General features: G+C 50.3%; 1 protein-coding gene across 12 annotated transcripts in view; it reads right to left on the bottom strand.

Annotated features, from left to right (window-relative positions):
- TBL1XR1 (TBL1X/Y related 1) overlaps positions 1-26030 on the bottom strand; it is a 1277138-nt gene that overhangs the window by 191020 nt on the left and 1060088 nt on the right. For all 12 annotated transcript variants that reach the window (XM_069618704.1, XM_069618702.1, XM_069618706.1 and 9 more), the window contains 2 exons: positions 13820-13947; positions 13526-13691 (listed from right to left, as the gene is read on the bottom strand). In XM_069618704.1, the coding sequence (XP_069474805.1) occupies positions 13526-13691; positions 13820-13947 (294 nt within the window). The remainder of the gene's footprint in view (positions 1-13525; positions 13692-13819; positions 13948-26030) is intronic.

Genomic DNA, 26030 nt, shown 5'->3' with positions numbered 1-26030 from the left:
CCAGCTGGGGAAACCTGCTGGCGAACCTCTGACACTTGGTGTTTGTCGCTGTCGCAAATAGATCAATCTGGAGATTGCCCCATCTGCGAACAGGTGATCCACTTGGGTTGTGCCGAAGCTCCCACTCGTGGCAAGAGCGCAGCTCCCTGCTGAGCAAATCAGCGACAGTGTTCTTCACTCCTGCCAGATGAAACGGGATGAGGACCATCCCCTGGGTGACGGCCCAGTGCCATAGGTCCTGTGTTTCTTTAGAGAGCGCTGGGGATCTGGTGCTCCTCTGCTTCCTGATGTAAAACATTGTGGTGGTATTGTCCGTGAAGACCTGCACCACCTTGCCCTTGAGGGACGGAAGGAAACACTTTAGGGCCCAACACACTGCCCGCAACTCCAACACGATGTGCAATGTTTTCTCCTCCGGTAGCCACAGGCCTCTTGCACGAAGACTTCCGGTGTGAGCTCCCCATCCTTCCACGGAGGTGTCCGCCGCAACCGTCTCCTGGTCCGGTGGGGTCTGGAATCCGCGCCTACGGACAGATGTGCGTAAACTCCCGCCACTGTATCACTCGACAAACTCTCGAGTGTGATCTTGTTTTCGAAGCTGCCTGACAATTGTATGTATCCAACGGGCATTGAGGAACTCCTGTATGGGACGCATCCATAGCCTGCCCAGCCGAATGAGGTAGATGCATGACGACATCATGCCGAGCAGAGACTGGATGGATCTTACCCTGACTATCTTCAGGGCCAACAACCGTTGTACCTTGCCCAAGATGGCCGCTATCCTCTCCTCTGACAGATGCCAGGCACGACACTGTGTTGAGTCGGTATCCCGGAAACAGCGCGTCCCGCAATGGAGTCAAGCAGGACTTTGCAAAGTTCACCGAGAACCCCAGATACGTCAGTAGGCGAACGGTCATCGCCGTGTGGTCGACGGCGATCTCCTTTGAGCTGGCCCGGATGAGCCAGTGTTCCAGATAACGGTAGATGTGAATGCCCCACAGTCGCAGCTGTGCCGCCACTGGCGCCAGGCACTTGGTGAAGACCCTTGGCGCCGACTTCAATCCAAAGGGAAGGGCCTTGAATTGGTAGTGCTTCCCTTGAACAACGAAACGCAGGAACTTGCGGTGCCACTTGTGAATGGGGAAGTGTGCATCCTCTAAGTCCAGCGACAACAGGAAGTCCCCCTCTTCCAGCTGTCCGGGCATGTGCTGAATAGTGACCATCCAGAATTTTTGTGACTTTATGTATTCGTTTAGTTGACGAAGGTCGAGAATGGGCTTCCAGCCCCCGGTCTTCTTTTTAACGAGGAAGTATCTTGAGTACACTGCAGAGACCAGGAGCCTCTTTGGGACGAGTTCTATCGCGCCTTTCCTTAGCATGGCCCGAACCTCCAGCAGCAGCTGAGGGACCTGGTTCTCTTGCCGGGCCACCAGTGGCATTTGGGGACACCTCAGTTGAAATTCCAGGGTGTGTCCGTGGGTGAGAGCGTCCAGCACACAACGGTCAGTGGAAGTTCGCCAGCCGGCCTACCACCGGGGTGACCGGGTGAGGTTCCGACACCACGGGCGGGTCAATCCTGCTTGGGCGTCAAAGGGCCGCCTTGGGGACCCTGGCGACGACGATGTCCTCCTCCAAAGGTCTTGGAGCGGCCCCTGTTGGTCTCCTGGGTCGAAGAGCGGGAGAGTTGGCGGTAAGAAGTGGAGCCCCCTCCAAACCCCTTGGAGGATCCTTGGAACTTGCAGCCTGAGGTCCGAAAGGACAGCTTGCGTTGTTGAAGAGTGCCCAAAGCATGCGCCGTCTCCGTGACTGTCTTTATGGCTTGGAGAAACTCATCCACAGCCTTCCCGAACAAATTATCTCCGTCGAAGGGCATGACCAGCACCTTCGACTGAACGTCCGGCCGAAAGTTGGTGGCCTTGAGCCAGCCACAACGATGAAGGCAAACTCTGTTGCCCATTTGGTGGAACCCCATGTCAGCCATGTCTGTGGCCACTGTGATGGCGTGGTCGAACACCACCTCGCCTTCCTGCAGAATTCCCAGTTTCCGACCTCTTGTCATAGGGAAGGAAGTCTAGGATGGGAGCGATCTTGAACCACAACTCCCAGTCGTAACGAGCCATGATGGCGAGGGCACTGGCGGCCTTGAAGGTAGTTGTTGCAGAATAGATGACCTGTCGTCCTATGGCATCTAACTTCTTGCCCTTGCTGTCCGGTGGGATGGAGGCCGCCGAGGCAGAACCACCCGAGGACTTCTTCCTGGCCGCCGTGGACACCAGAGTCCGGAGAAGGCTGGGCAAGTAAGCATTAGGGAGCGGAGTCAGGTACCTTGTACTTCTCAAGGTGATCCCTTTTTCGCCGGGGCCGGGGAAGGGTTCTTCATGAAAGACAAACCTTTGTCCCAAATGTCATCCAGGTGTGGGACCGATAGGATGGTCTTCCTCTTCGCCTCTCTGCGATGATATAAGAAGCCCTCCTCCTCCTCCGGAGCGAGCTGAAAAAGTTCTGACGCTCTGGAGATCATTGAGTGGAACGAGCCAATGTCGTCCGGCGGTGAAGATCTGGGCGGCGGAGAAGGGAGGTCCCCTAACCCGCCGTTGTCGTCTGTGCCCATGCCCGTCATCACTGTGTCCAGGTTCGTCTCGGGAGGATAGCTCAGCGGCAACGTGCTTGCCTTGGAAGCAAGACGACACGGAGCAACGCAGGTTCGATCCCCGGGTCCGCGCTTAGAAACCTCTGGGTATTAAGCGTGTTATAAATAACCCATCATATCATATCCCTCGAAGGGGGTTTGTGGGGAGAAGAAAGGGGGTGGGGGAAGAGGGGGGCGACGGGTGGCAAGGAGGAGGGTGTCCTCTTTTACTTGGCTGGGGGGTTCCCCCATGGGGGGGGCGGCCGTTGCTGGCACCACGGGCGGGGCTGCCGGCACAATAGGCATCCTTGTCTGAATCTCAGAGACCAGTGTATGCAGTGCCGAGAGGATGTCCACCAAGAGGTCTCTAGGAGGTACCGGAGGTGGGGTGGCAGTTGAGGTGCTGGCGGAATAGGCCGCTCGGGCACCGGCGGGGAGCCCAGACCCTCGTCGCCTTGCTACTCTTTCTCGACTGTGTCCTCGCCTTCGTCTGCACGCTCGTTTTAGGGCCTGCTCCCTACGTTTCCATCCTCTGGCTTGGCACCGCACTACCCCCCCTTCTTTGCTTCCAGCGGTGAAGGTATCAGGGAGAGGACAGACATCTTCTCCAGGGTCTTCTCTATGGGTCAGAACGCAACCTCCCGCCTGGGAGGAAGGGACACCCTGTTCTTAGGGGTCACGCCCTGCGGCAACGTCTCTGCGGCCTTCACCAGAGACGCTGTCACCCCCTCGATTGAAGGCTGGGCTTTCGCTGGGTCACCTGGGCCTTCAAGGTCAGGGCCGAAGCCGTGTCCTGTTTGGCCATCTCTTTAGGGGGAGGGTCTGAGCCCCTCTCCCCCTTGGACTTCTCCGACAGGATGGACTAGGGCCTCTCCTTGAGTTTGCCCGGGTGATACGACTTCCTCTTGGACGAAGATCCTGAAAGTTGACTGGTGACGGAGGCTGGAGATGTCGAACGTGCCCTGGCTGCCGAGGATCCCGTCGCAACAGCACTCCCAGTGGCAGTGGACTCGCGGTGCTTAGCCTTCTGTTGGACCCCCGCGGGAGGGCCCCCTATAATGTCTTAGAAGCCTGCTGAGTCTTCTTGGAACTGAGAGAGGCATGCTGCTGGGACCCACGCAGAGCAGGGCCTTGGTCTGTAGCCACTTGTTCAGCCGTCTGTGCTGATCCTTCATCGTGCGAGGGGCCATCTCCTTGCAAAATGCACAATCCTCCTCCTTGTGCGCCGGGTACAACCAGTAAAGGCACTCCGAATACTTGTCGTCCAAAACAACATTCCGTAGGCTGCAGCTGGAGCAAATCCTGAACAGGGGAGTAGAATCATTTTCCTCCAACTAGGTCCATGCGGCGTAGGCCGGAGAATCTTCTGGAAGCCTCCAAGAAGAAACTTGATGCAATCCACCACTGAGGGGCGCTGAAGAATCCAAAAACGGGTCCCCATTAATCGGAAGGTTCATCGATGGAGCACAGGGCCCGATTGTCTGACAAATAGAGTAAACTCTTTCCAAAAACGGAGTAAAAGCTCGAGAGCTAAACACAAGGACTCCCAACACTTGAACGTGCGTTAAAATCTGAAGATGGCTGCCAGAGGAGGGGCTTAGGTAGAGGGCAGTCATTGGCTGGGGGCAGTATGACCCAGAGCTTAGTGATTGGTTGTTAGCAGAAATTAAACTGATTTTTTTCTTTAACGAGCATTCCCAGCCTGACAACGGGGAATATTCATGAGCATGTGAATCCATGCCAGACCCCATGCTGGAGAACCTAAGAAAGACCGCACAAACAAACTGTTGAAAAAAGTACTTCACTTGAGTTGGAAGAGAGTCCAGGGGCTTCACAGAAGACACCCTAGCAGGATTCTAGCAGTGGGACTGGGTGCACTGGATGAGAGGCCTCCCCATCACAGAAAACACCCAACAGCTACACAGAAACCCTAAGAGACTTAAGGTAAGTACATACCCACGCCAACACAGTACCGCAGCATTGAAGATGATTTTGCAGCAGGACTACTTCAGGATCTGCAGCTAAAAACCTGGTCAGTGGATTCCTTGTCATGGTGACTGAAAACAAAGGAACTTTGCAGCAGGGATCGATGCAGAAGGCTCTAGGCAAGGTTTCCCCTCGCGGCTGAATGTGGGTCTGAGGATTTGGGGACATTTCAAGGAGCACAGAAGAAAGAAAATCGTGGTTGAAGTCTCGTTGTTACAAAGGTCCAGCACTCTGTTGATGGGACTTTTTGGACTCGATTTGTGTCTCTGGTGATCCACCAGGATGCCCACAAAGTTTCCGCGAGATTCTGAAGACCGTGCACCGCACAGTGGCTTGAGGTCCCAGGGTATTGGGATATTGCAGGAATGCAAGGTCGCAGCAACACGTGGGATGGCTCAAAATGCAGGTCTTTTTGAGTCTAGTGGGTCTCACCAGGCTCTGGGTCGTGGTTGTCATTTTCGGAGTCCCCAGGTCAATTGGAAGGAAGGACTAAAGCAGGCTCTTGTTACACAGCAGGCACCCCAGTAGCTTGAAATCATTTCAGCCGCTTCTCCATCATCCTCTTAGGTTTCGGTTCCAGTGGTCGACTACTCTTCAGCTTCCAGGTTCGCAGTATTTATCAGGAACTACAGCACAACCTCTGCATTCTCTCCCTGCATTTTACAAGAAGGGGCGGTCTGGTTGTCGAATCAGGACAGCCAGCCCCCCCACTGGGAATTGTCACCATTCAAGCAAGGTGGAAGACAAAGGGCTCTGGAGTTTGTACTCCTCCCTCGCTTCCTGCCCTCACAGAGACTGGAGCCTAGGCATGGAGTCCCGCCAAAGATAAAAATCACACAAAGGAATTTCCCACCCTGGATGTCAGGGGAAGGAACAAGAAAGGACAAGAAACACTAAAATGGCAGAAAAAAAGAAGACAGCGGTCATTTTGGTAAAATGAGCACCCTTAGGTGCCTTTACTGCAGCTGTGAACACAGCCCGCGGTAAAAGTGCACCAAATTAATACAAGGTATCACTGCCACCAGCCATTGAAGGTAAGCTTGTCCCTGTAACAGTATTATTACAGTTTTAATGTGAAAGGGGATACACTGCATCTACCCAGCACTCCACATAAGATGGGGTGTGCTGGCTTCACAGAATAAAAATGTAAAACGGATCCAAAGATCCTTTCTACCCTTGAGAACTGTAGTCCTCTCGAGATTAGCAAGGGAAATTTAAAAGGGGAGCCCCTAGGGCAACCCAGCAACAACAGGCACTTATTGCCAATAAGTTGTTAAAGAGGATAACTTTAAATAGACACTATGAGAGTCAAAAAAATTACACCCATGAAAAGAGTTAAAGATTCTGTTAGTGTGGAAAAAGGTTCCCACTCACAGAGGTATTAAGGAAAAATATCCCACTTATAAAGCAAAGAGTTCTGGGGTTTATCCAGGTCAAGATTTACCAGTTCTGTGAAAATCTTACCTAACACCCTGTCGGGGCCCGGCGCCTGCAAGGATTTACAGGAACCAATTATGTTATCTATATCGCTGCGTTTTCCATGTACAGCCATACAGCACCGGAAACAAGGTCCGGAATCTTGTAGGTTGTTTCTCCTGTGAAATATCGTGCCACAAACATTCCCCAGCCTTCCCTAGAAACCCTGTTTAGATCTATGTGGTGAGTAGATGTCTCGTTGATTGTTTTCCAGAAACAGGGTCGTTCGACTGGCACGACCAAAACAGAAGGCGCCATTTTGCACATTCCATTTCTAGTTTGTGTTTCTTTAACCAGGCCGCGCAACCTTTTTTTGCTGCCCACAAAGCCACAGTATGTGCAACAGCACCTTGCTCACTTTGAGAGAGAATACGTAGTCCCTGATGCAAATGTCCTCTCTTAGCCTAGATTTCTTTATCATGTGTGTTGTTGAGACTTATGATAACCTATGGCAGTTCTTTTAAATGATTTTTGTGGACCTACCGGGCTGGCCTTAATACACTCCATACAGGCTTCAAATTTACTTATTGTGCTAATGGCAAGCAAACTATTGTTCTTACTACAATTATTAAGGCACCAAAGCTGGCCCGTGCCTTAGAGGAAGCCCTTTTCAAAGGTTCTCATCGTGCCAGGATATCCTGCTCAGGGCACTGTTCACCAACACCTGTCAATGGTCTACAAGAGTCGGTTTAACCAGGGTACACTTCAGTTTCACAACAGCAGAGAAAGGTCGCTCTCAATTCAGTTCTCCACACACAAGTCCAAGATTACATCATTGCGATTGGAGACACATGCGTAGTCAATTAAACTGCTAGTTGTCTTCCCCACCCTCATGTAACCCGGGATGATGTCAGAGGGAAAGCTTCCGTTGACCATTTCGAATTTGTGCGATTATAACAAAGTAGCCCAACTTGCGCCACGTTTACAACTTGTAGTCCGTCTAAAAGACTAACCTGCCGATGTGAACTGTTGTTACGTGGGACATGTTTGGAATCCTGGCATTGAAGTCCCCATACATCACAATCAGGGAAGGTTTACCCAGCATAGTGAGTATAATTTTGACAGACTTCAATATCCTGGTAACAGGATTTATAGGGAGGGGGGTCAGAGAGTTTAATTACGTACATAATCTTAGTAGTAGTCCATTGAGAACGTACAATTAAACAAAATTCTGCCAACTAAAATGTCCTCATATTCAGGTAAGACTAGCTCAATTTCCATCTCCTTCTTGACATCCAGTGCCAGGCCCCCTTTAGGTCGACCCCGCGGGCCCTGAGAAGATGGGAAGAGAGAACATTCCAGCCATCTAGCAGTAGTGGGGAGATTAACCAGGTCTCTTGTAAGGCAATTATAGCAAATTTGTCAATGTGAGACAAAAGTCCTCCGTATTGCTGTAAATGGGAGTTGCCCCGGGTGTTCCAGCTGAGTAAATAAGAGCAGCGCAGTGTTTCGGGATTAGGAACTAGACCTGCAGTGTTGGTCCAGCAGATTGGCCTGCCAGGCTCAGTGCCCCTTGGCTCTGTGATTTCTGAGTTGTCTGATTATACTATGATGGATGTCGTCGATTGGAGAGGTTCTACCCAGTCATCTGATGAGCTTGCTGTTCATTATCTCACAATTACCTGAGCCTTTCACAAATTTATGAACATAAACCACAACTGCAGTACAGTCATAGCCCAATTTGAGCAGTGCTTGACGATGTTCCAAAAATAAGGTAGTGTTCTCTCAGTAAAGACGAAAACCGAGGTTGAAGTGTGTTAGGCAAGAATTGATGCAGTCACACTGTGTGAGACTGCACAACACTTATCTGCTTGTTATTAAATAACCCACATTTTGGTATAGGTCTGTATTATACAAGTTGGTAGTGTGACTGAGCAGCCAGGCATATCTCAAGAGGGGTAAATGTGAGCTGTAGAGATGTACAAATGAAATCCGTAAATACAAGTATCCAAGTAACACTTACACTCAAGGTTTCTGTTATAAATAGTTGTATAATTAACATCAATTTTTTAATAAGCATTCTATAAAAAGGCAATTCATGTAACAGTGTAAAAATACTTTAAAATCACTTTTCAGATTCAGAAAAAGTTAGTGGATAATCTTTGGATATGCTTCTTACACAATTCCTACACCCAGAGGTGAATTCAATCACAAGGACAGTAATGACATTTATATAATCACACTAGTTATACTTCGCAGATTCTGAGGTTGCAGAAAGGACAGGTTTAAGGAAGGAAAATGGTTAAACAGGTTCTCAGCAAATGTGAGGACAACTAAATCTTCCAATGAAATCTAGACAAGCCTTTCCCAGCAGTAACAGATTAAAACAAGTTACCACCTATGAGGGACAAACAATATCAAAGTCAATGTGCTAGAAGAGTCTTCAGTGAACCAGGACATTTGAAACAGTCTATGGAGCTGAGGCACATTTTAGAATCAAAGTCTTGCAGAAAGTTAGAGATTTTGTTAGTTGGACTGCCATTGTCAACTGAGAAAAGCAAAGCTAAAAGACAATGAGGTAAGTACCCCAAGTATAAAAAGTACCTCTGGTTTGAATTAGAGTGGTCCAGCTGGATTCTGTCTTGCTACACGGTGCAGACCACGTGATCCTGAGCCTCAGTCATGGAGACAAGAGGGAGAATGTCTTGAAGGCTCCTGCGGCGGTAAGTGGGAGGTCGTCGGCAGCTATGGGCTCTTTTTGGTTCAGCAGCAGTTTGCGGTTTCAGCGCTTAGTGAACAGCACCGTCGCAGATCTCGGATACCTGTTGGGCTTCCTTCAATCCTTGGGTCCCGCATTGTAGTGAGGGGACTTGAGCTCTGGTCGTCCTGCTTCTGGGCGGTCCTTTGGAGACTCCTGGAGCTTCTAGCTGGATTTCAGATGTTTCACTCCACTACGGATTACTCAACGCCTGGCACTCGCTTCCTGCAGCAATGAAGAAGTACATACAGTCGAGGAAGATGGTCCAGTGGGGTTCATCTCGGGGTTAGTTGATCCCACTAACCTAAGGGGAGAAGGTGTCCCTTCCGGAGCTTCTCTGTCGAATTGAAAAAGGAGTTTCAGCACAGTAGAAGGGCTTCACCAGGCAATTGAAAGGTCCAGGAGGATGCAGCAAGCTTCTTTCACGGTTTCTTTGTCGGGTGTTTTTCCCAGTGGTTGACTGCCTCTAGTCCCAAAACCCTTGCCTTTTAAGCAGGTTTCTCCCATTCAAGCACAGCCTAGGCTGTCATCACTCAGCAGGACAGGGGAGCTTCGGGAACCTCCCTCGCATCCTGCCTTTCCAGACACACTGGAGACAGAGGCAGGCTTCAGGGTTGAAGCCCGGCAAAGACAAAACGAACAAAGGGCTCAAATCTGTCACGCCACACAGAGTAAAACCCAAGAAAAACCTCACAAAATATGTTACATGAGAATGTAGGAGAAGGGGCTACTAGGTAACCCCCCCCCTGCACTCCACATAAGATGGGGTGTGCTGGACCTACAAAGAGAAAACGTAAGTAAAGTCAATTTCACTTTACTATTCTTGGGAACTGTAGTTCACACAAGAAAAGCCTTTTAAAACTTATGAGAAATCTAAAGAATGTCTCTGTGACACTGCACTGAAGGGATCTATGAGCCGACGTCAGTTACGGCGCAGCGCAGTGATCATATCGATCAGTGTGCCCGCTCCCCCAGCCAGCATTACCCCTCCCAACCAACCCCACCCCACTTACCTTTGTCGGCACACTTCTGCGTGTGCCTCCCGCACTCTGCGATCCCTGCAGCGTCAGCTCTTCCCACTATTGTGGGAAGAGCTGACGCTGCAGGGTGCCTTTCTTTTTTCCTTTTTTTTTCTTACATGTCTCCAGCTTTCCAAAATGGGACTAGGAGAACACCCCCGCAACCGCCGACTCCCGTTACTGAGCCCAAGTAGAGCGGGGGACACCCCCGCCCTGCTTGGGCACAGTAAATGCCGCCGTCATTTTGTGCACCTCCAAAGTCACAGTGACCGCGCGGGTGCACAAATGAGGGCTACATTTTGGTACAATACCCAGTGAAGGTGCTGTGTGTCACAATACAAAAAGTAGATGCTTATTGAGTTTGTCAGACTTCAAAAACAGTGGAAACACATAATCCGAATTAAGTCAAAACACACGAGAGTGAGAAAAAGGTCTCACCTACTCCAGGGTTAAAATTAAAAGTCCTAAACTCTAGCAAAAGAGCTGAGGGTCTCCAAGGTTGAAGGGAATTAGCACAGAAATGAGAATTCTCCCTAACACAGTTTCACCCCCGCAAGCAGAGTCACTTATGTCTATGAAGCGTATATGGTTAAAGTGTATGAATTGGAGAAGTATCACAGAATGAAATAGCTCTAAGACCAGACATCGGCCCCCCCCCCATATTCCACTGGTATGGATGTGCTACCCAGGGCCTTTTGGCCGCACGCATGTGGCCCTCTTCAATTTCCATTACCTCCATTTACGTGCATATGGAGACATATCTGGCAATTAGCATTTGCACAGAACTGCTCTGTATTATTCCAACATTTGCCTTATTTACATCTGGCATCCTACCAGCTATTACCGCGCATGGCCTTTTCCATGTCTGCCAGACCGCGTTCGCATCGACTGGTTCCCATGACTACGGGACGCGGGTCAATGGTGCGCATGTGCATAAGGAAGACACTTTACTCCTTTACACATGTGCTGTGCACTAGTTAGCTACAGCTCCACTTGCGGCCGCCGTCGCAACAGGACACCTGGCTCATCGCTCTACACGCTTCCCGGTCCAACACACGGTAAGCCCACGATTAGTCAAGAAGATTTAGTCCTCCTCTTACATAGCCCTCCACTTGCCTCATCTAAATTGGGCCTCCCCACTCTTTCTATACTTCCAGGGACCTGCCACTTGTCAGCTCCTGGGTATTCGCGTCTAGCAGCCTGGACATCCATTTACTGCTGCTCACAGAATTAGATTGGCTAACATGGTCATAAGGTAACCTCTTTGGACTTGTCCCCCAATGTCCATGTTTCCTATACAATTGTACTACTTTGTACTCCCCAGCCATTAACACACAGACACAGACACAGCATTTTTCAAGCCCCAGTGCTACTCTATTTGAGTGCCTGTGAAAGGACCCATGAAAGCTCCAAACTATTGACTGCTTCCGACACTAGTCCTTTCAAGTCAGAAGGCACCCACTCTGGATGCAGAGTTAAGCTGGCCCTTGCAGGTTCTACCTTGGTTATGACTTAAGGTGGAGCCGGCACTTTCGGGGGAGGGGGTCAAGGGGTTGCTCTTTCCTCCTGTGTGATTCTCTGGTAGTTGCTCTATTTGCATATGTGTCATCATAGTGCAGTTTGATAGACATGTGTGCTTTTCAGGCACCCTGTGAGGACTAGCCATCACAGTTCTAGTGTAATGTTTCTGTACAGACAATCTTAGCAGCCGCATTTACAGCTTGCTCGCTTTGTCTCAGCAGTTGTCAGGTCTTCGTACAACTTGTTTTAGCGAGGACTTATTTTTTTCTTAAGTACCCAGCAGTGGTGTTCATCTTCAAGTTGTCAATTACTCGCTGGCCCCTCTCGGGTAGCTTCTTTTCATCATGCGCGTCAATGTGCTGACCATCAGACTTTTTTACTAGCTCCATTAACAGGGCTGAAAATGTGTCTTGAGTTTTGGCAAGCACACAAACTGCCTTAAACATATTTTCAGCGCAAACCACTGAGTTAAATAAGCAGGCCTGGACCTTCGCCAGAGTGGGCGCAATAGTATTACATTTAGAGCTGAGGTGGCCCAATATGGTGTCCAAAATATTTAACATGACAGCCGAGTACTCGCTCACAGCGGTCTGATTCAGCGCCTCCATTTGACTTTCCATGTGTCTTTCGATTCCCTGGTGTATGCTTTGGCAGCTGAAACAGTTTGTTCCATCAGCACCGCCTACTCGGGCTGGGCTATAGATAAGCCCTCTGCAGCTGAGAGGAGGATGGACGTGGGAAAAAAAAAAAAAAAAAGAGTCCTGAATGGAGTGAATAATATCACCATCCGCGTTGCCACGGCCATCGCCAGTTTGCACTTCTTTAAGGGAGGGCTGAGCTTCCAAGCACTTGTCAGGCTCCACCTCAGTCTGTCCCAGCGGTGTCATATCCCTCGTGCCCATCCTCATGCCCACCACTGGGCTTATGTGGAGAGCACTGGAGTCCAGGGGACCATGAATAGGTGAGTTGGGCAAGATCAGATATGAAGCACTGATGCCTGGAGCCGCATCTTGTCCCAAGCCAGGAGTAATTAGTCCCTACACAACGTGCTCAATGGTTTTAGTGCTCAAACATGGCAAGGCTAACAACATCTGGTTTAATAGTTCAGTTCCGAATTCCCTTCCTATTTGGCCATTCGTACTACGACCCCAGTCCAGGGGAGTGACATGACCCTGTTGTCCACTTTCAGTTGTTGGAAAATAATCAGTCATTTTGGCAATACATTTAGTTTTAAACTTAGCCTTAATGTTAGGCTTAATATTTGCTAGTGTATTCAAAGCCACAATTCGCTGTGGGCATCCTTTCAAAGAAAGAGGGGTGTAAAGGCCACCTAGCACCTCACAGGGGACATCTGATGCGACTCCGACCCCAGCTATTTCTTCAGCTTCATTGGAGTCCTCAACCCCTTCCCGCTCCCCCGCAATTGTCTCAACCCTCTGCATCAGTGGTTTAGGCAGCCGTGGTGCTGAGGTAGAACTTCTCGTACCCCCAGAGCCAAGGGGCGGGGAAAGTAATATTTCGGGCAAGGTAAGGGCTGCTGTTTGCCCAGCCTTACGTTTAGCAGCACGCGTCTTGAAAATGTGCTGCGCTTCGGCATGATTAGCACATTAGCAAGTAACGCCGACGGTGCGAGGAGTAGGGTCAAAATGTTTGGAAACACGGGTGGTATAGAACCTACAAACCAGATTTTAGATTAGACTTAACTGCAGTTCCTCGCAGCCCCTCGTCAGACCACCGTGAAACCCCTTGCACACTGCTTGTCCATTCCGCGGGAAAGTGAGTCCTTATGGACAGACAGCAGAGCTCTGACAGTCAGCCAAGTCAGCCACACCTCCAGCAGGGTAAGCACGGAAAAAAAGACTCCAGTAGTGCAGTCTTCAATGTAATCTATTGGGCCTAAGTGTACCAACCTACCAGCCCTCTCCAAATGAAGTCTGTCTGCCATGGTATGCTACCCAATAAAGAGGGTTTGTATTATCTTTTGCGGATGCCCTTTTGTGACATAGTATAAATGTTGCTAAATACCTCAACATAGGGCTGTGGTAAACATCTAGGAACTAACTTAAAGCTTCCAAAATCAAACCCTCCCATTGCTACTTTCCACACACGATTATATTGCTAATAGATTTAAAGCACAATTGAGTAACGTGCATAAAAAGAGCTTAGTAAAAACTTATTTTGTTAAACAAAACATACCTGCGTATTCCAGATGTGTACACATTTGTCAAACGAACCACTGGCAAGGTATCGACCATCTGGACTAAAAGCTACACTGTAAACAGGCTCTTGATGTTTTGTTAACGTGTGTATACAGATTCCTCTGTCTACATCCCACAGTCTAACGGTGGAATCAAAGGATGCACTGGAAAAAAAGGAGTAATGTGTTATTTTAGTACCACACATATTTAACGTATTTTAGAAGATACAAATATTAAAAACAACTTTAATGGATTAGTAAATCATTGGTAAGATTTAAAAACACTAGTTTACCTTGCTAACATGAGATTGGCATTTGGATTGTTCGTTCCTGGTCCAGTAGGACTCCACTTTATAGTATAAATTTCTTTGTTGTGAGCTTGCAAATCATGTACACAATTATCTTGTTTCATGCTCCAAATCTGTTTTGCAAATAAAGAACAAATTGAATTGGTTACACGAATATAAGAAATATTTCAAGATAAGACAAAAGTGGGATCTTTTATCTCAAAATTCATATGAACATTTTGGGACGAGTGATTAGACGAATAAATGCACTAAAAACTCTAGTATGACCCCCATTTTTGTTTAGTTCTTCAGTCCCTTTTGGGACGCAAATTGTGTTTGGTTTTACAGAACCACTACTATTGCAGGGTTATGAGACCAAACCTTAAAGTGCGTGCAAAGGTTTGACACAAAATCGTAAGTGAACTCTTGTTAACACAGACAAGCAGTTAGGCGGAGTAAGACTAACAAAGTTACTCACCGTAGTGACTACCTTACTCCTAGTCCATAGTCCCCTTTCCTCCATACTTTTGGGACATTCCTTCCTGTGGGACGGGACTGGAGCACTTTTGTAAAAAGCATCAAATTGAAAAATGTGTCGTCCTTCTCTTTTTACGCGGGGTATCGCACACGGCCGTAACCCCGCCCTCCTTAGATCCGCCCCGCGTTTTGCCCTTCAGTCCTTTTCTATCGCCAGGTCTGAGACCATTTAAGCAATAATAGAGGATACATATTAGAGGGGACAGCGGGCGGGCATATGGAGGAAAGAGGACTATGGACTAGGAGTAAGGTAGTCACACTACAGTGAGTAACTTTGTTATACTCCTACGTCCTGTCCCCTTTCCGCCATATTTTTGGGAGATTACCAAGCACTCCTCACAGGAAATACAGCTGGATGGAACCTTCTTAGTGAAAAAGTTTTTTAAGAACAGCCTGGCGAATTAAGCATTGGCTCTGGAGGCCAAGCCTAAGCAGTAATGCTTACCAAAAGCAGGTGGAAAAGCCCACAGTTCAATGCGCTTACAGAGCGGCTAATAAATAGGAGGCAATGAGGGGAAAGCATGAGCTTTCATGTTGACCAACAAGCTGCAAAGAGGACCACCTCTGGCGTGCCCCATTGCTGGAAAAGGTTGGGGGGACGATATTGCTGTTCATCTCACACTCATAACCGATGCAGACTGGCGACTGAATTAATCTGCAGTCACATTGAGGTGACCTGGGATGTGTGGAGCCTGGAGCCAAACAATATATTGAATGGTCCAGCTCAGATTTGTATGACACGATCCACAAGGAGAGGAGAGTCTGTGTCGCCCTGTTTGTTGATGTAAAACCTTGCTTTTAAAGGGAGGTATTCAAAAATGCTGCCATGGCCCGCAGAGGTTGGGCCGCCATTATCACACAACAGGGGCAAACTGCGTCACAGGAGCAAGTGAAGCAATAGTCTCCCCAGGGGAGTCTGGGGCCTTGCGTGCCATCCTAGCCTTGGAACATGGAACCTCGGCAGAGCCGGTACTGGCAGATCTAGGGTGTTTACTCGATACGTCAGGGGTTTCCCCAGAAGTAGCCTCTAGTGGAGGATCCTCGGCAGAGCCGGTACTGGAAGGTCTGTAGTATGTGACCGCTGTCCTTCACTCCCTCAACAGAACTAGTATCACCACGGCCGGGGGCACGCGCGGAAGTCTTAGGGATATACCTTAAAGCCAGGACCCTTGATGAGGGACTCTCAATTCTGTTGGTGACCGTTTTAGCCCCAAGCAGGGGACCTCAGGTTTAACCCTGGTCTTATAGCAACCTCGAGAGGGGCCTCGAGCTAAGACTCAGTACCATTTGCCCCAGATGGAGAAGCCTCAGGGTGAACCCTAGTATCCAAAGCTGTCAGGGGTAAGACTGGCCTTGGGCCCAGTACTGTTGGGACTGTGGGGCCTGGGACCATGAAGAAACCCGGATCCAAAGGGTTTCCGTACTTTAAAGGGCTGTTGTGCCCTTTCTGCAGACAGATTCAGCGTTCTGCCCGCCGGAACTACAATTCCCAGCAGGCTTCGCGGGCCCGCGAGCCAATGGGAAGCCGCGCTGGGTGTGGCACGCGACGAATGCGCATGCGCAAGCCCCGAGGCACGGGGCTTGTGCTCGAGACGCCGAGGAGAGAGGACGTGAGCCCAGCAGCTCCCCGGAATCCATACGCGAGGGGCCAAGAGCCACAGGAACCACGATCCGGCCCCTCGCACACACAAGATAAGTGCCGTTCACCCCAGGGAGAGTTAGGGATGCTAGGGGAAGCGCAGGGGGCATATCCCGACCCCTTCCAGAGCCCCTGCGGATCACGCAAAAGCTAAGTGGGCGGATTCACGGGAAAGTCGTGTTTGTTAATGTGCATGGTTTCGAGTGCATTTATCTCTTGGGAAAAGCGCCGGAAGGGCGCGTGAAATTGAAGCACTAGCTTGGGGAACCCGGTCTGAGGAAAGACCGCGTTCTGACACCCGGTCTGTGGGAAGACCGTGTTTTTGGGCAAAAGATAAGCCACGTGCGGCCGCGCACCCTAAAGTTCCTGGATTGGTTATCCCAAAAACTAAACGCGTGTTGAGAGAGTTTGCATGAAAGTGCGAGATCAGCAGAACGTTTGACAAACGCTAATGCTTGTCTTTTGTTTTCTTTTAGTTTGAACCCGATGCGAACCTGAATCTTGGACTGCAAGGACGTGGCACAGGACTTGACAGTCTTGCAGGACTGGACGTTAAGGACTAAAGCAAAGCTAAGTGTGCTCGTACATGAGACTGTGTTCATGAAACTGTAATGGGCTAATGTCAACAATTGTTTGTTGCTACCTTGGTATGTTGTTGTAAGGCTCGAAAGAGCACCTTCAGGTTGGTTCCAGGGGTCTGGTGAGGGTGGCAGCACCTTTACATGTAGAGGTGTTAGGGCAGCTCCATCAGCCAGTTTGAGGAAAGTGTGCAGGCATCGTTTACCCTAAAATCCCCAGTCCTATCCATAACTTCTTCCCAACCCTCAATCCGGTAATCCTAAAATCCCTTTACCTATCCAACCATCGAGACCCTAACCCTCCTTCCCCGCTCTGGTTGAGGAGGCCTGTGCTAAGCTCTGACTTGCAGGCACTGAAACCATTAAGGGGGTGGTTGGTACTGCGTCGCTCCTGCGCCTAGGACCTGAGCATCTCTGACAGAAGCACAAGCCCACGTATATTCAGGCGCCTGAGTGGTGTAGCCAACCCCCATCATCGTTATGGAAGAGATCGCCAAGGTTTTGCAGGACCTGCAAAGCGAACTAGCGGCGTCCAGACAGGACTATGCCACATTGTCAGCGCAGGTACGAAGTCTGGCCGCACAAACAGCACCATTGCCGGGTCACGCACCAGTACAGGTGCAAGTCACCCCAGAGCCCCCGATTCCTCTAGCTCCACCCGAGCGTTATGCAGGAGACCCGCAGAAATTCTCTACCTTTATTACGCAATGCCGCCTCCATTTCCTTACGAAATCGGCAGCGTTCCGATCCAATCAGTCTAGGACTGCTTTCGTTATCTCCTATCTCACAGGAGATGCAGCAGCATGGGCAAATCCCTTAGTCCAAAAAGACAATACTATCCTTTATGATTGGGACGAGTTTCTCAGTGAATTTGAGAAAATATTTAATCGCAGGGCTGCTACCCTGTGTAAGGATCGGGAATTGCTGACATTGAGGCAGGGAAATAAGGAACTAGTGACATATGTCACTCAGTTCAATCGGTTGGTAGCCGAAGCCGAATGGCCACGCGAAAAATGCATGTCCCTATTCTATCAGGACCTGAGGGATGATTTGAAGGATCTTATTGCCCAAGTTGACCCCCAACCCCGAGAATGCTCGGATATGATTGATCTGGCTATGCGATTGGATCATCGTCAAGCGGAGCGACGGGGGGATAGGAGGAAAGGAGAGTCACGTCCAGCAGCGCGGTTTGACCAATTTAAAGGGGCACGAGGGTCAATGGACAAGTCCGATGGAGACGAGCCGATGCAAATTGGGTCGGTTCGTGGTCCCCTATCAAAGGAAGAGAAAGAACGAAGGAGAAAGGATGGTGTATGCATGTACTGTGGGAAGTCCGGACACTTTGTTCGTGAATGCCCCACAAAGCCCAAGACTCAGGGAAACGCCTCGGCTCGTCGGTAGTGGGGGTCACCCGGTCGAGCCTGACTGATTGCAGGGCCCCGATAGAAGGTAGTCCCAATTTTGCCCCACACATTTCGGTAAGGGGGTGTCTGGGTTTTCAGGGTATGTCAAAAGAGGTCACCATGTTGATTGACTCGGGGGCAACGGGTAATTTTATAGATATCCAGTTTGCGGCCAGGTTGGGTATCCCTATCCAGCAAAAGGCAAGACCTGAGCCCGTACGCGCGGTAGATGGTACACCTCTATGCTCGGGACCCATCACACATAATACTCGTTTAGTGACCCTGAGTTGTGGTATTGGGCATTGGGAATACATTACCTTCGACTTAATTGCTGCCCCGCAGTTCGGCCTTATCTTAGGGTTACCTTGGTTGAGAAAACATGATCCTCTGGTTTGTTGGACCTCCGGTTTGATAAAGTTTAGCTCTCCTTATTGTCGGGAGCATTGTAAACAGCCGGTGGCTGCGGCCTGTCAACTCGCAGGCATTACCGATGTTCAACCCGAAGCGCGCTTAGAAGAACTACCCACAGAGTATTCGGACTTTGTAGACGTCTTCAATAAGAAAGCCGCTGAAACTCTGCCCCCACATCGGCCATTCGATTGCCGGATCGATTTAGAGCCAGGGGCAACGTTACCGTGCAGCCGCATATACGCCTTGACCGAGGCTGAAAACAAACACCTTCAGGAGTATATTACAGCCAACTTGCAAAATGGCTTTATTAGACACTCTAATTCCCCAGTGTCTTCTCCCTTGTTCTTCGTACCGAAGAAGTCCGGAGAACTCAGGACTTGCATAGATTACCGCGGGGTGAATCGGATAACCATCAAAAACCGTTACCCGCTTCCGCTCATCCCCGTCCTTCTAGATCAGGTTAGGGATGCGGTTATCTATACTAAGCTGGATCTTCGTGGGGCTTACCATCTTGTGCGGGTGCGCGAAGGTGACGAGTGGAAAACCGCCTTCCGAACAAAATTCGGATTGTACGAATATCAGGTTATGCCATTTGGTCTCTGTAACGCACCTGCTGCCTTCCAGCATTTCCTAGATGAGGTTCTTCGGGAATATTTGGACGTATGTGCCGTCGTGTACATCGATGACATCCTCATTTATTCCCATAGCCTAGAAGATCACGTTCAGCATGTACGCGCTGTTTTACAAAAGTTAAGGGAAAACCATTTATATGCCAAACTCGAGAAATGTGAGTTCCACCGTACTACCGTGGAATTCTTGGGGTACTACCTTACTCCGACAGGCGTACAAATGGATGCAAAAAAGGTGAAGGCCATTCTAGATTGGCCCCCGCCAGCCAATGTCAAAGACATACAATCCTTTTTAGGATTTGCAAACTTCTACAGACGGTTCGTCCAGAATTTCTCTGAGCTGGTTACTCCAATCACGAGACTTCTTCGCAAGGGCTGCCCGTTTATTTGGGACGCCTTGGCTGAGCAGGGATTTCAACGGCTCAAGAAGGCCTTTACCGATGCCCCGGTATTGAAACATCCGGACTTGTCCCAGCCATTTGTGGTGGAAACGGACGCTTCCAGCCATGCGCTGGGAGCTGTTCTGTCCCAACGTGATCCTCAGACGGGGCTCTTACACCCAGTAGCCTATTATTCAAGAAAGCTGCTCCCAGCAGAAGTCAACTACATCATTGCAGACAGGGAACTATTTGCCATAAAGGCAGCCTTTGGCGAATGGCGGCACTACTTGATGGGGGCACGTCACACAGTGACGGTTATTACCGACCATCGCAATCTTCAGTTTATTAGGACTGCCAAGACCTTGAGTCCACGTCAATTGCGTTGGGCCCAGTATTTCGCAGAATTTGATTTTATAATCACATACAGACCTGGAACGAACAATCGTAAAGCTGACGTCTTGTCCCGCTATCCAGATAAGGTCTCTGAGGAAGTAAAAGTCGTGTCTCAGCCAATAGTCCCTCCAGTGCAAATACTGGGTTTAGCTACCAACATCTTTGAGAGCATCCAAAAGGAACTTTCCGTGCATGATCTCCACCAATGGTGCAAGCAGGACCCTCAGCACACCATTTTGGATGGACTCCCATATCATGGGCAATCATTGTACTTGCCTACACCCCAGCTACAAAAACAGGCGATGTCATGGTGCCACGATTCCTCCCTAGCGGGTCATCCCGGTAAGGCAAAGACTTTAGAATTAGTGAGGAGACATTTTTGGTGGCCAAAGTGGCGGCTTGATGTCCAGCAATACGTACGACAGTGTGCAATATGTGCTCGGAACAAAGCCGATCACCAGAAACCAGCAGGCCTCCTACGTCCCCTGCCAACACCAACTACTCCTTGGCATACAGTTACCATGGATCTAATAGTTGAATTTCCACAAGTACAGGGCTTTACCTCCATACTGGTGGTAGTGGATGCCTTTTCTAAAATGGCTCATTTTATCCCCTGCAAAGGGGTTCCAACAGCTAAAGAAATCGCCGAACTATTCCTGCAAAACGTGGTTCGGCTTCATGGCCTTCCATGCCGTATAATCACAGATAGGGGTCCACAGTTCACCTCCAGGTTCTGGCGCGAATTCTGTAACATCATTGGTATGGAAATCCGGTTATCCTCGGGATATCATCCCGAGACGGACGGCCAAACCGAACGTGTGAACCAGGGGCTTGAGCAGTTCCTGCGTTGCTTAGCCGCAGGACGGGAGACAACATGGGTTCAACATACTTGGCTAGCAGAAATGGCATATAATAATGCTGTTCATTCTTCCACAAAACGATCCCCGTTCTTCTGCTTGTATGGAAGACATCCACGGATTTTACCTTCATCCGTCCCAACAGCAGAAACGGCACTGCCTACGATAGCAGGACAACGGATCGGAATAGAGCAGGTTTGGAAGGAGGTGCAGGATAATCTCATAAAAGCCAAAAAAGTGTACAAAACTTATGCCGATAAACATCGACGTGCTAGCCCTGTATATCATAAAAACGATTTGGTATGGTTGTCCACTCGTAACTTACGATTAGAGGGACCAAAAAAGTTACAACCTCACTATCTAGGCCCATTTAGCATTGAGAAAGTGATCAACCCAGTAGCGGTACGACTGGCCCTGCCCTCTCAGATGAAAATCCATCCGACTTTCCATACGTCACTGTTGAAACCAGCCCCGCCTGGGATACGCACTCAAAAAGCACCCCCGGTACTTGTACAGGGGGAGCCGGAATATGAAGTCCGAGCAATCCTGAACTCTAAAAAAAGGAATGGCCAAGTCTATTATTTAGTCGACTGGGTTGGGTACGGGCCAGAAGACCGCTCCTGGGAACCCTCACACCATGTACATGCCCCACGATTGCTGCGCACTTTTCACAAAAACTGCCCTGAAAAACCTGGGGGACCTGCCTTCCGTGGGAGGGGGAGTGCTGTCAGGGGTAAGACTGGCCTTGGGCCCAGTACTGTTGGGACTGTGGGGCCTGGGACCATGAAGAAACCCGGATCCAAAGGGTTTCCGTACTTTAAAGGGCTGTTGTGCCCTTTCTGCAGACAGATTCAGCGTTCTGCCCGCCGGAACTACAATTCCCAGCAGGCTTCGCGGGCCCGCGAGCCAATGGGAAGCCGCGCTGGGTGTGGCACGCGACGAATGCGCATGCGCAAGCCCCGAGGCACGGGGCTTGTGCTCGAGACGCCGAGGAGAGAGGACGTGAGCCCAGCAGCTCCCCGGAATCCATACGCGAGGGGCCAAGAGCCACAGGAACCACGATCCGGCCCCTCGCACACACAAGATAAGTGCCGTTCACCCCAGGGAGAGTTAGGGATCCTAGGGGAAGCGCAGGGGGCATATCCCGACCCCTTCCAGAGCCCCTGCGGATCACGCAAAAGCTAAGTGGGCGGATTCACGGGAAAGTCGTGTTTGTTAATGTGCATGGTTTCGAGTGCATTTATCTCTTGGGAAAAGCGCCGGAAGGGCGCGTGAAATTGAAGCACTAGCTTGGGGAACCCGGTCTGAGGAAAGACCGCGTTCTGACACCCGGTCTGAGGGAAGACCGTGTTTTTGGGCAAAAGATAAGCCACGTGCGGCCGCGCACCCTAAAGTTCCTGGATTGGTTATCCCAAAAACTAAACGCGTGTTGAGAGAGTTTGCATGAAAGTGCGAGATCAGCAGAACGTTTGACAAACGCTAATGCTTGTCTTTTGTTTTCTTTTAGTTTGAACCCGATGCGAACCTGAATCTTGGACTGCAAGGACGTGGCACAGGACTTGACAGTCTTGCAGGACTGGACGTTAAGGACTAAAGCAAAGCTAAGTGTGCTCGTACATGAGACTGTGTTCATGAAACTGTAATGGGCTAATGTCAACAATTGTTTGTTGCTACCTTGGTATGTTGTTGTAAGGCTCGAAAGAGCACCTTCAGGTTGGTTCAAGGGGTCTGGTGAGGGTGGCAGCACCTTTACATGTAGAGGTGTTACGGCAGCTCCATCAGCCAGTTTGAGGAAAGTGTGCAGGCATCGTTTACCCTAAAATCCCCAGTCCTATCCATAACTTCTTCCCAACCCTCAATCCGGTAATCCTAAAATCCCTTTACCTATCCAACCATCGAGACCCTAACCCTCCTTCCCCGCTCTGGTTGAGGAGGCCTGTGTTAATCTCTGTCTTGCAGGCACTGAAACCATTGAGGGGGTGGTTGGTACTGCGTCGCTCCTGCGCCTAGGACCTGAGCATCTCTGACAAAAGCCATAGCAGAACTGGGGTCAGCCTTAGCCCCAAATGGGGAACCTTGGAAGAAGATCCGGTATTGGGAGACCGCTGCAAGGCCCCTCAGAGGAGCTTCCTGTGTATCTCGCTGAGCCAAGACCAAAAAGAGTACCCGAACCTGATTGTTCTGCTCCCACGAAGAACCCCAGATATTTCATATGTGGGCTCCAGAGAACCGCAGATATTCTATATACGGGCTCCAAGTCAGAATGTGCATTTACGCATCCTGGAAGACCACCACAATCGCCCTTCTGAAGAGAGGACTATTTGGCAGGGCGTGAACAACTTGAATTTCTCTCTGAAAAATCGAAGATAGTGTAGAGGCCAGCTTGGCTGAGCACTGAAGGGACCGCAGTACTAGCCCCTCCCTTGCTTCATGAGGGGAACATGTTCCACCGCTCTGAGGTATAGAAGTTTCTGTACCTCTGCTCTGAGGGAGGGCATCCCTATCTGTCAGAAGAGAGGCCTGAAGGGTGGGGTAGGAGGAAAGGACAAGCGAAAAACTCACCTAAAAGATGGACAAACCCCACCAGTCTTCGGTGATGGTTTGCTACGCCTCCAGATGAGAAGAGACTCATGCTCCCATCGTAGTGTAGTGTGACCGACAAAAATATTATCATTTGGAGATTTGTCAGCAGGGAGTTTACCTGTCCCTGTAGAGGAGGCTGATGGGCGAGAGAAAAACCAACCACCTTGCTGCTGCCGCTTAAGGCGGGGCTACCAACAGGTGTTTCAGATCGGCGCACACCACGACCCTGAAACCCGCTGATCCCAGAGAAGGACCAAGTCTGGGACCCTGACCTCTGTGTACAAGGGGCCTTAGCTGAAGCTGTCGCCAGGACCGACAAACCAGTCTTTGTTGTCCACATAGCGTGGAAAGACTGCTAAGCCCCAAAAGGAACGATCCCATCACCAGTCGTCATGGATGTTGGTGTGAGGGAGGTATAAAAAATGGCTGCCGTGGACCAAGGAGGTTGGCCCGCCATTTAGTCAACAACTGAAGAGAACTGCGTCATAGGAGAAAATGAGGCAACTGTCCCCTCAGGGGAGTCAGGGGACTTAAGAAATACTTAGCCTTGAAACAAGGATCCTCGGCCGAGCCGGTGCTGGCAGATCTAGGATGTTTAGTGGACATCCTAGGAACTGACCCAGAATTAGCCTCCAATGGAGGAACCTCGGCAGAGCCGGTACTGGAAGGCCTGTTGCTGATCACCTTCTTTGCCCCCTCGACAGAATTGGTACCACTACAACTCCGAGCGGGGGATGGTTGAGGAATGTACCGTACCGACAGGACCCTTCGAGGATCCCTCAACTCCGTCGGTACTGTAATTAGAGGAACCTTGGGTTTTAAACCGGGACATATATCTCCCTCAAGAGGAGCCTCGAGCCATGGCTCGGTGTGACAAGAACCAGAAACAGAGACCTCAGGGCGAACCCCGGTATCAAGAGCCATAGACAAACTGAGCTGAACCTTAGCACCCAAACGGTGAACCTCAGAAGCACGTCCTGTTTTGGCAGGTCCTCTGAGGGACCCTCAGAGAACACTCTGGAGCACCTATTAGGCCCTTGAGGCACCTCAGGGGATTACCTGGTAACAGAGCTACACAAGCCCCTCCCGGGCATGGAATGCTCTCACTGAGCAGGGATGCTCATCGCCGTCCTCATCTGCTTAAGGCTCTTCCCAACGAGGCAGGAACAGAAGACTGGTCCTCCGAGCCCACCGCCTCATGTTTTAAAAGAAAACCCGAATCGGAGCAGCAGGGTTGAACAGGAGTGAAAAACGCTTGAAATATACCCTCATAGGGTCAGAGTGCATGAGCATCTGAAACTTCCCAAAAACAACCTCAGCCGAGGTGGTTGCCAGGAGGGTCCACCACCGGCCGGGTCCACATAATCAGTGGAGCAAAAGCAGGAGGGAGCGAGACAGTATGAGGCAGCAGAGCCCATGCACACCGGTCAAAGAAGGGCAGAACGGGTTACTATTGCCGAAAGGAATGCTTGCAGCGCCAGACGTTGCGAACGTAGGTGTAAGGGAGGTATCCAAAATGGCTGCCGTTTGCCACGCAGGTTGGGCCGCCATTTTGACACCACCTGAAGAGAACTGTGTCACATGCGTAGCTAAGGCAATTGCCTTCTCCGGAGAGTCAGGGGACTTCAGTAACACTTAAGCCTTACAAGGATCCTTGGCAGAGCCAGTACTGGGTGGTCTCAGGTGTTTAGTCGACATCTTCGAACCAGTCTCAAAATGAGCCTCCAACGGCGGAACCTCTGATAAACCGGTAACAGAGGGGAAAACGGTCCATGACTCCCCTCTTTGTCCCCTCGACAGAACCGGTACCACCACGACCCTGAGCGTGGGACGGTTGAGGACAATACCTCACCGACAAGACCCTCAGAGAAGGCCTCTCAGATCTGTCGAAATAGACTTTAGCCTCCACAAGAGGAACCTCAGGTTTCCACCTGGTACGTAAAGCTCCCTTAAAAGGGGCCTCGAGTCGGGACTCAGTACAGACTTTAGCCTCCACAAGAGGAACATCAGGTTTCAACCTGGTTACAGCGGGGAAAGCTCCAGAAACTGAGACCTCAGGGTAAACCCTGGTATCCCAGCACCCAGCCGAACTGGGCTTAACTTTAGCACAGTGATGGTGAACCTCGGAACAATGTCCTTCTGTTGGAAGCGGTTTGCCACTCTTCCCATGCACTCATGAACACACTGCATGATCTGGGCTTCTCGCTCAACCTCAAGAAGTCACAGCTGCAACCTACGCAGACTTTCACATTCCTGGGACTCATTTGGTACACGTGCTCCGAGAGGGTCTTCCCGTCGGAGGACAAGATCTCGGCCATCAAGAGGGCTACCGCCCACTTCCTCAGCAGAAAGGTGACCTTGGCTTGATGGTACCAACATCTCCTGGGTCTACTGGCAGCGGTCCTGTTAGCCGTGCCGCACACAAGACTAAGGATGAGAAGGATTCAGCTGCACTTTGCGGGCTTATGGAATCAGGAGCAGGGCTCGCAATCAGAGATCAACGTTCCTCCATCGCTCCACCCGGACCTAACCTGGTGGACCATGGACTGCAACCTACGGAGGGGCAAGCCCTTTCGGCCGGCCTCTCCGCAGGCCACCATCACCACAGACTCCTCTCTTGAGGGCTGTGGAGCCACCCTGGACGATCTCTTGGTCCACGGCACCTGGACTCGACAGGAGCAGGAATACCACATCAATCGGTTGGAGCTGAACGCCATCTGGCTAGCGCTCAGAGCATTCCTACCACTTCTCAAGGGCAGGGCTGTCCTCATCCAGACTGACAACTCGACCAGCATGTACTACGTCAA

Source organism: Ambystoma mexicanum, chromosome 10, assembly GCF_040938575.1.
Source record: "Ambystoma mexicanum isolate Mex_15411 chromosome 10, UKY_AmexF1_1, whole genome shotgun sequence".
Lineage (NCBI taxonomy): Eukaryota > Metazoa > Chordata > Amphibia > Caudata > Ambystomatidae > Ambystoma > Ambystoma mexicanum.
The sequence above is the reverse complement of the archived record's forward strand: the minus strand, read 5'-3'. Positions and strand labels throughout refer to the sequence as shown.